The 10,316-nt window shown below is 37.3% G+C and overlaps 1 protein-coding gene across 1 annotated transcript; it reads right to left on the bottom strand.

Annotated features, from left to right (window-relative positions):
* Positions 1 to 276: 276 nt before the first annotated feature.
* Positions 277 to 1,497, bottom strand: LOC137407163 (general transcription factor II-I repeat domain-containing protein 2A-like). The gene has a single exon (XM_068093765.1). It carries the CDS (start codon positions 1,495 to 1,497, stop codon positions 277 to 279), a length of 1,221 nt encoding a protein of 406 aa, XP_067949866.1.
* Positions 1,498 to 10,316: the final 8,819 nt, after the last annotated feature.

Here is a 10,316-nt window from a genome sequence, read left to right as displayed (position 1 = left end):
CAACCTTTTCATAGTGAGGGCCAATATGAAAAATTATCTGTAGGCAGGGGGCCGAGATTACATCTACATAAGTTAGGTCAAAGTTGCTATACTCCTTGTTTGCACACAGAGTTCCGTGAACTGATTAATTAAGATTTACAGTGCTATTTACAGTAAACTTTATTTAGGTTAGTAAAATAAATTGTACAACTAAAGTAAATGAGATATACATGTACAGGTACATAAATTGAACATTTCATGGACAGTTACAAACACTAAAACATGTAATTAGATATTTCAGTGTGATACTTGGCATTGCTTTTCTCTGACTATTCTATCAATGTCAGGCTGGGTAGCTGAGGAAGCCAGTCTTAGTTGCTGGGTCAAGTGTTCATCAGTGATAGTTGTCCTGTATTTATTTTTGGTATGCTTCATACGGCTGAAGAACTGCTCGCATAGATAAGTCGAGCCAAACAAACTGCCCATGAGTAAAGCATGTTTGTATAGGCCTGGAAATCTTTGTTTTGGAAGAAAATCACGGTAAAATTCTACAAGTTCATGGCTGTTGTGATGCTGGCTCAGCCTTTTATCAGCTTGAATATCAATCAGTTCCATTTGTAGAGGAGCAGGTGCTTCTTCTGCGTCGACTGAGAATGGGTCTTCAAAGATGTTGATATGCATGCAAGTGCCATCAAATTGGGCAAACCTTCTGCCAAATTCAGCAGCAAGGCCAGTCAGGAGCTTTGCATATGGCTCTGCACTGACATGATTTTCAACACTCTGTTGTCGCTCCAGCAGGCTCTTAAAATGTGTGCAGTTTCCATTTTGAAGTTGACCGACCCACAGATTTAATTTACACCGGAAAGCTGTTATATGGCTCCACAGAGATGATACATGCTGCTGCTTTCCCTGTAGTTTGCGGTTGAGATCCGCCATATGCTCAGTAATGTCTGCCAGGAAAGCAAGATCATTTATCCATGCCACATTTCTGAATTCTTCATGGTTACGTCCTTTGCCTCTCATGAAAGTATTGATGGGATCTAAAAGACTGAGAAACCGACGAAGTGTTTTTGCACTACTGAGCCATCTCACTTTACAATAATATGTCACGTCTTGAAATTCTGCTTCAATCTCCTTCAGCATCTCTTTGAACTGGCGGTGCCTCAAAGCTCGAGCCCTTATGTAGTTTACTGTGGATACAACCAATTCCATGACATGTCCCATCTTAAGGTGCTGTGCTCCTAAATTTTCCTGGTGAATGATGCAGTGGTACACGATAGGAGGGACATTCCACACTCTGGACTTCAACAGCAAGCCAATTAAGCCTGTGTGTTCTCCAGTTATTGCCGGCGCACCATCAGTGCATATCCCTGATAACTTCTCAAGTGGTAGATTGAAATCTTTAAGTTCTTTGAGCAGGTTGTCGAATATGTCTTGACCAGTTGTGGTGCCGTGAAGGCTGCTCATTGTGAGAAAATCCTCTGTGATGCTGAACTGATAATCAATACCTCTGACCATGATGGCAAGTTGTGCTATGTCTGAATTATCTGTACTCTCATCAAGCGCAATGCTAAAGTAGATAAAATTGCTTGCAACCTCTTTGAGTTTGCGCTCAATGTCCTAACTCAATGTTTCAATCCTTTTAATTACTGTGTGTCTTGATAAAGAGATGCTCTCCAGTGCTTCTTTCTTGTCGGGGCAAAACTCTTCCACAAATGCTGTCAGTACCTACAATACAATAGTCAATAACAATACTTTCATGTGCTGTTGAATATGCTGATAAATTTAAATAAAACATAAAATGCATGCAAATATAATACACATATAAATGGTACCCAAACAAGAACCGGTAATATTCAGCATATTGATGAAATAGAAATAAACTTACCTCTTTTGCGAACTCGCCATGTTGAAATGGCAGCTGCCTCTGGCCAATTTTGTTAGCTATCACCAAACTACACTTTGTAGCCTTTTCACCGATTTCAGTGTAGCGGGTGAACAAGCGCTGCTGTGATGCGAGATTTTTTGACAGTGTTTCATACTTCTCTGCTCTCTCTCGGCCACTGCGCTGGTCATACTGTTGTGCATGGCGAGTAGTATAATGCCGTCGAATATTATATTCTTTGAGAACTGCTATAATTTGGTTGCAAATTACGCAGACAGCCTTATTTACAGAGTGGTGTTTCACAAAATAGCTTAATTTCCAATCGTTATTAAATTCTCTGCCCTCTTTGTCTATCTTCCTTTTACTTGCCATGCTTGTGTTTAAATGAATGAACCGATTTATAAACCAACAGTTAGCAGGTCAGTTAGGGAAATTCCCTAAAAACTGGGGATTTTACCCACATGTGCAGTAATATCAGACAGGAAGAAAAAAGTGATGCAAGGGAAGGGGATTTCCAAGAGTCATAGCATAGCTGTTAACATGGTCAGAAAGTGTGGTTACAATTGGCCTACATTTCTGCTAAGTTAGGGCCTGAACTTGGGCAGAAAATTCAGTATAAAAATTTTAAATTGGTAAAGTCTCTGGGGGGGGCCGCATAAAATCAGGCTGAGGGCCGCATCCGGCCCCAGGGCTGCCTGTTGAGCGCCCCTGGTCTAGCAACATCAAATGCTTACCTCCTGAAGGTGGACAGGATATTTTTATGCATCAAATGCTTTTATATATGTCATTATCAGTTTGGTTAACATTTGTAAAGCAGTTTAAACTGTGTCTATCAACTATTGTTTAAGATCACCTTTCTAGTCACAAAGTTTAAAGCGGTATTATTTTAACAGCTTATACAGCATTCATATATTTGATAGACTGGATCGATTGCAATCTAAACTTCAAAATGATCAAGTGGTTTCACTGATTGCACTAAGAACAATTATGCAATAAGAATTATTGGCTAAATACAGTCACAAGTAGCCTGGGCATGGCTCTCTTAGAGGTGGGGAAGAGAATCTAGTAAATAGGCCCTATGTTTTTGATAGGCTGGGTGATTACGTAATACCCGTTTGATAACAAAATGCAAAAGAATAGTAACCTATGGTTCTTATCGTTTTCAGGTTTGCAGTTTCATTTCATATACTGATAAAAAATGGAGCGATTCAAAAATCATCTATCAAAGCTAGGTATAGTCACACTGAGACCAGAACAGTCTCAAGCTTTAAAACATATTATCGCAGGTTTTGACCAATTTATAGTTCTTCCTACTGGAAGAACTAATAAATTTGCCATCTGAAAGCAAATTTGTCATCTATTTGCCATCTGAAAGCAAATACTCTTTCCTGCGGAAAGAGTATTTACTTTCAGGTGGCACTGTTTTGCAGTGGTAGGTCCGAGTTGTTCATAATAACTGTCGGGAGTAATCATAATACTCACAAGTAAAATAAAACTGAGATTACTTTTTACTAGATGAACTTTTCTTTACTGCAGTGTGCGATTCATTTTTGTTGTTCTGTTGCTATTCGTTTGCTATGTTTGTATTGTTATTGTGAAATTTTTTTATTTAATTTTTTATTATAAGTAAATCAAAACATAATTAATTAAACATATGAAGTAATATAACTCCCGTGATTGATTTATTATGCAATCAACATTTCATACTTGCCAACCAGCGTTTGTTTGCTGCCAATTCAGAGTAAAAATAATACATAATACTCGTGTAGATCATAAATAAGACCGTCACATGATACTCCTTCGGAAATAACGATTGTGATATTAGCGACTGCAGAAGTCGACTTTTAGAGTTGTCTTCCCCGGGTGTTGTTATGTGTTCCAGGCTCTCTTTCCCCCCCCCCCCCAAGAGAGCCATGCCCAGGCTAAGTCACAAGCATTCGGCAGCAAGAGCTTGACAGCAAAAGTTCGACAGTCTGACAGCATGAGCTTGTACAGCAGGAACTCGATCGCAAATGACCCTACAGCAGCAAACACTAGGCAGGTAGAGCTCATAAGATGCAAAATGCATCAACCTTACTTGCTATAATGAGCTTTTTTAATGTTATAATAGAACAGATAACTTTAAGGCAATGTCGGGTACAAGGCACAGACGCATATAACGAGACCAAAAACAATTAAAATTTTTATCAACAATTTAACAGAGCTTTTCCCCCAAAATACATGCTTACTTCTTTACCTGCACAATTTTATTTGTGAATATTGCGAATGAAACCTATGAAATTGGATGCTTTGACAGACACTTGAAAAGTGAATGAAAAAATGCAAAACTACAGTAAGGTCAAAATAGCATACCATCAGTCGATGGCTCATAAAAGCACATGCAAAGTGAATAACATACTGTAGCATTTTGTAAAGTTCAAAATGATGACAACATTTATTACGTACATCACAAAATACTAGATTACAACTGATTGTGAGTTTTAGAAAAATACCATAGTAGATATACAGCTAAGGAGTGAATATGCCAAAACCATAGTTATTCTGGGCTTACTTGTGATCTCCTGATTATTCTGGCCAACTCACTTTTTACTTTCTTAAGGTACCCTGGGTAAGTCCAGCAGTAAAACATCACATTTGCAACTCCATACGCTGCCTGAATAAAACTAATGCCCTTGAACACATAGTGTGCTAAAGCATATGAGCTGAATACAAAATATGAAATGAGAAACAGACTATACGTAGGGATCAAAGACACATAAAACATTAAATAAATTCCCCAAATATATCTCGTAGCAGTCTTCACATCACGGTTTGGTTGAGTCGCAGCTGTATTCTCGATTCGTCGGTGTAGTTTTTTTATCACTTTGGTGAGAAGAACCGTTGTGCCCAGAGCTGGAAGCATAGCTTGACAGATAGATAAGGCAAGAAGGAAAGAATGTTTTTTGTAATCAAATCCTGCTCCGATATAGCGATGGTAGCAAATACCCTCTGTGAAGATTAATGCAGCCACCATGGTGATGAGAACATTGAGCGAACAACCAAAAATTGAAAGTTTTGCAATGTTTTTGGGAATCCAATGAGTGCTGTAGCTGAAAGGTTTGCAAACAGCATAATAACGATCGATGCTGGCGAACAACAGCATTGTGTATCGATTCTGGAAAGCGCTCTCGGTAGCTATAACCACAAAGGCTATCAAATAAATATTTTCTGTTTTCCACAAAGCTTTATGGAAAGAACAAAGATGGCAAGCTCCAAACACAAAACTTTGCAGGATGTCGATGACTGTGATGCTAACCAGAACTCGGAAATATGGTGTCTTTTCTGTTGTCGATGCTAACAATAGTCCGATAAGATGAAAAATGTTGGTTGTGGCTGCCAGAGCATGAAGAGATGTTTCGATGGAGTTGAACATATCGCAATTGAATGACTGGTTCTTACAGGCTTCGAAATACGAGGCATTGGAAGCGTCCATCATTGCGGGAGCGCTGCTGTAGACTGACCTCGTTTTGCTTGATTTATTATAGATTTTACAACTCGCATAAATACTTTGTCTTATGTTCAGTATAAGCTATAGCAATTATATCAAACAAAGGAGTGTGGTGACTTCAGTATTGATCACATAATAAACCTTTTGTAAAAAATTATTTAGTAAACATTGTGAGTAATGGTGATTCTTTGCGATTGATTTGTAGAAATTTTTGTTGCTCTATTTATACATTATCAAACTTGTTTTAATCAGTACATTTTGACAAAAGTTTCAGGAAGCTTAGGTAAATTTCCTTTTTTGTTTTGACTTGCAGTTTAATATTTAAAATCATTTTGTACATACCGTGAAAAATCAGAAAGTTATGATCAGAGAGAGAGCCTGTTCAGTTTATAATATTGTATTTATATGTTATCAGTTGTATTACTTGCGTGGTCAAATTCAGTGCCCTCTCTCCTGACAATATTGGTTTTACTCTTCTAGACATGTGGTTGTGCCAAAATTTCGCCAGTGATGAACAACATACAAGATGCTGAGTGAAGGTGTTCTTAAAGTTTCTTTTTAATCGACTCCATGAATATCTGGTCAAAAAAATTCAAAAGTGTAGGATGCAAAAAAAAATAATTTGTTTAAATTAATACTGCAAAAATTAAAGTAAATTAAATTTGAAATGATATCTAAAATATGAAGTACCAAGTTTATTTTTTACATTTGAGCCTCAAACTTTAAATGTCATTGTTGTGCATATAGGCTATGGGCCAAGCAGGCAAAAGAGCTCTAGAAATGATGTTCCGTTGGCACCCCTTTTCAGTGGCAATTTCTGCAGTGATTCAGACTAATTTTGGTATGGAGAATTCAAAACTGAAGAGTTGCTGCAGCTGCCATTTCCACTTCTTTTAGAAATTTAATTAAAACAATATTTTAGGATTTATCTCCCCTGTACATAACACTCCTTCCATAGAAGCATCAGATTTGCGACTTTTTATCATGATTATTTTGTAATGATTTAATATATGTCAGTGGTGAAGTTAAAATTCATCTTCTATCTATTTTCGAACATTCTATATCCTATGATTGTTACACGCACATGTAAACAATATACATGGATATATGTACATGTATATGTACATGTATATATAATTATATGGTTTAATAGCTTTATTTTACAAAAAAAATGCAAAACGTTATAAATATGTTTTATAACCTGGCACTGATAAATCATAGAAAATAATAAGATACAAGATAAGTGCATTTATGGTTTGATCTTTGACATGACTTTGTAGACCACATACATGGCTCTCAAAAAATTAATTTAATAAACATTGACTATGCACACAAGTCAAACACTTAGTCACTGTCTAAAAAACTAGAAAAAAATACTTTTTAAAGAGCCTGAAAGGTCTGTTTCTAATGGTGTATGCCTGTAACTTGTCTGCAAGGGCTCCCAGATTCACAGAATATGCTATCAGAGACTAACAACAGCAATATTGATCTTGCTATGAAAAAGCACAGTGAAGTGAGTGAGTATTTTTTATTATATTTGTGATACTTTACCACTCAAGTATTTAAGGTGAGATAACAGGACTTATAATTATTCTATAAAATAATTATTATGTAATTTAATTACATAACTAATAATCATTATTAAGATGGAAGGAATGCTCACATTGTAATATGTGGTAGTCACCAGATAGTCAGTTGATCAGTTACCACCAGTAGTGGTGGCTACTGATCAAGATGCTTGTATTCAGTTTGAAAAATAACCAAGTTTCAATCTAGCAAGGCATGTAATCATTAGTCTTGTCCTGTTTTCAAATGAACAAATCATGCATGTATTCACTCTAATTTATTGGTCTAATTTGTAGTGATTTCCTCAGTCAATGTTGCCCTGGCATTCATTTAGCCACATGAAAAGAGTCAGAAACCTGGTAGGCTACTCATGATACACCTTGTCAAGATGAAGATGAGCCACCAAAAAAAATCACAAGATCCAATTATATTATGTTGTCCACTTATATGCATCAAAACCTACATTTAAACATATGCATGATTTGCGAAAAAAAGGCGCGGTACTACTCACACAAATCAACTACTTGCAAAGCTGTTCTTCATGTGGCCAAAACTGTGTCTCCTGGTATGTCCATCTATTCTGTAAATTAACCTAAGATATGATTTCTTCAGTTGCTTTGACTATGATTAAGTAAGTGATAAGTAGGCTAATTGATAAGCAGGGCCCTGAATTGTTTTGCAGACCAACTTGTACTGGTATGGCACCAATAGTAATATCGCCCTACAAGCAACTATGGCCCTCACAACGGATTTAAACTCCTTTTGACATCTTCAAGCAGGGTTTCCCGTAAACAACTTGCTAATTTTGCGAGCGGTGCACCTGTCTACATATGCAGATGGATTGAAGCCTGCTGCTACCATCAAACAAGAAGAACGTATACTTTGTAGAACTTTGATCAATATGTGGTTGCTTTAGAGATGACTTCTAATAATAAGTGTTATGACCAGTATATCTGCGTAACGCTCATTACATAACTGCGTAAGTGGTGAAAATTTTGATCAATCTTACCACAACAGAATCAATTAAGATTGTTCACTACTTAACTATGGTATCTTGGAACTTTTTATGTAAGGGGACGAGCAGAGAGCAGTGCCTCTAACTGCAGTCTGTGGATATTACAGCCAGGTTCCCAGAGGGCAACTGAGTTAGAAACCTTCTCAGAGGACTAGTTCATACCTATTATAGCAGACATGATCAAACTACCATAAATGCAGTGACTCCAAGCTATTGAGGATATGGGACCATCCTTGTGGATGCCATGGGGTTTATCCAAGCCCTGCCTGCCAGTGCCATTCCGTCAACATTCCGTCATTTTGCTGATACAGTCATACTTCAACTTACGAGCTTAATGCGTTCCGAGACTGAGCTCGTATGTCAATTTACTCGCATGTTGGTGCAATTTATTTATATATAGAACAATTAAATATATATTGATTGGTTTCCATACTCTAAAAAAGCAAATAAAACACTCAAAACAAGATATTGTAACAGAAAGAACATGTTGGTTATTGTACTTACGTACTACATGCTTTCAAAAAGCAACAAATAAAAAATAATGCAAGGAAATGTGATTAATTAAAATGTAAAATTAAATACATACAATAGCTGTTAACACTCGCATTTGCCAGGGAGGAAGATATACATGTAAGTTATCCTTCGTTACAACATTTGACTTTGATAATTTTGGATTTTATCAAAGTGTTAAAAGACAAATTTAGAAGCAAACCTGAAAGCAAACTTTCATTTTCAACTAAACGTAATTAAAATTTCTTCGGCGTTCATACCTAGTTTGAAGTTTCTCGCTGGTTAGCGAGAAATTTTTCCTTTTTTTTCGCTTTCACGACTAGCCGGCCGTTTTAAGATAAACCTATCTAAGGACGTTTGCCTTTGTCGCCCTTGCAACATGTTGCGATTAGGACGAACACAGGTGTCGTCACAAATGGTTAATGCACGACCACTAGCCAGCTTGTCCGAATGTCTATTAAACAGTTTGGATAGATAGCGCCGGCCTTTTCATATAGCATCGTTTCAGTTACGCTGTCACCAGCCAATTGTTTGTCCAATGCCACCAGCGGTCGCGAAGACCGCTGCACCGCTTAGAAACTATGGTTAGTCCTTTTGCGAACTAAATGCCCTGAATATAATCCTTCTGTTTGATAATTATGAATGTATTTCTGTCATATTGCCGAGCTAGCTCAATCACGCTTACACATTTCGCATATTTTTCAATATTTTTCCGTTTAATATCGATTGTTATCATTTGCTTTTTCTTGGTATTATCTTTAATTTTACTGGCAAACTTTCGGTCTACGTACAGTACGTTTAATTCACATAATTCTGCACAGAAAATCGTGCACAAAAAAAACACGGTACAACAGTATAACCTGAGCAGTTGAAAAATACAGAGTGATGCTGTTCTCATAAAACACCTCCGGCATACTTGGCAACTGACTCAAGTGCTCGTATCTCAAACATGGCTCGTATGTTAGTGCTAAAACTTGCTTAAAAGCTGGCTCATATCTCAAGTTTCTCGTACGTTGGAGCACTCGTAAGTTGAAGTATTACTGTACCATTCTTGATGAACTTATTGCTCATACTAAGAAGTACAAGGAGCTAATAAGAGAATAGAGCTACTAAAGCTACTAAGCTCGGAGATAAACTTCAAATGTGAAAATTTCATAGGTTTCTGCGGTTTCTCCAGCTGTGATGCAGTTTCATCCTTTGCAGGCAATGGGAAAAAGAGTCATAGGAAACTCACCAAAACAGAAGTCGACTTTCAGCAAGCAATGAAAGGCAACTTTATTCTCTCTGTGAGACTTACATGCAGACTCTATGGCCAAGAAGATAGCACTCAGGAAAATGGCACAGACTTCAACTGACTAAGGGACAGACTTTTTGTGTTTAGGCCAGTCAGTCCCTCCCTCCCTTCAATCACTGCAAAAACATGTGCATTGTGTCAATTATGTAGCAGCTACCTACATGTATATGGAAAGAGGCAACCACACAACTTGCCAATGCACCATTTCCTACTTTACAGCAATGGATACTGGGTAAGAAAAACGATGAGTATGCAGTAAGATGACATACCAGAATCATCGCCCCACCTGATATTTTACAAGCAGTTTTATGGGAGTGTCAAAAATCCTGGTGCCGAAGGAACTGATGTGCCAGTATAATGGCAAAGCTGCCTTACACAGAGCTTTGAACATGCGTGCACTAAAACAAAACTGAAGCGAGAGTAGCAGAGGATGCCGATGGTGAGGACAATGACTAAGAACTCAACATATTGAACAATTAGTTAGAATACGGGATATTTTGAAATATCCCTGCCAGTTTTGAAACTGTTGATATTAGCTACTAATAATACTACTAATAATAATAATGCTAATAATAATCAC

The sequence above is a fragment of the Watersipora subatra genome, chromosome 10 (genome assembly GCF_963576615.1).
Source record: "Watersipora subatra chromosome 10, tzWatSuba1.1, whole genome shotgun sequence".
NCBI classification, from domain to species: Eukaryota; Metazoa; Bryozoa; class Gymnolaemata; order Cheilostomatida; family Watersiporidae; genus Watersipora; species Watersipora subatra.
This window is presented reverse-complemented; position numbering and strand designations above follow the sequence as displayed.

Bases quoted from the DNA above. Each gene is read 5' to 3' on its own strand.
- LOC137407163 (XM_068093765.1), bottom strand. From the start codon at position 1,497: ATGGTCAGAGGTATTGATTATCAGTTCAGCATCACAGAGGATTTTCTC.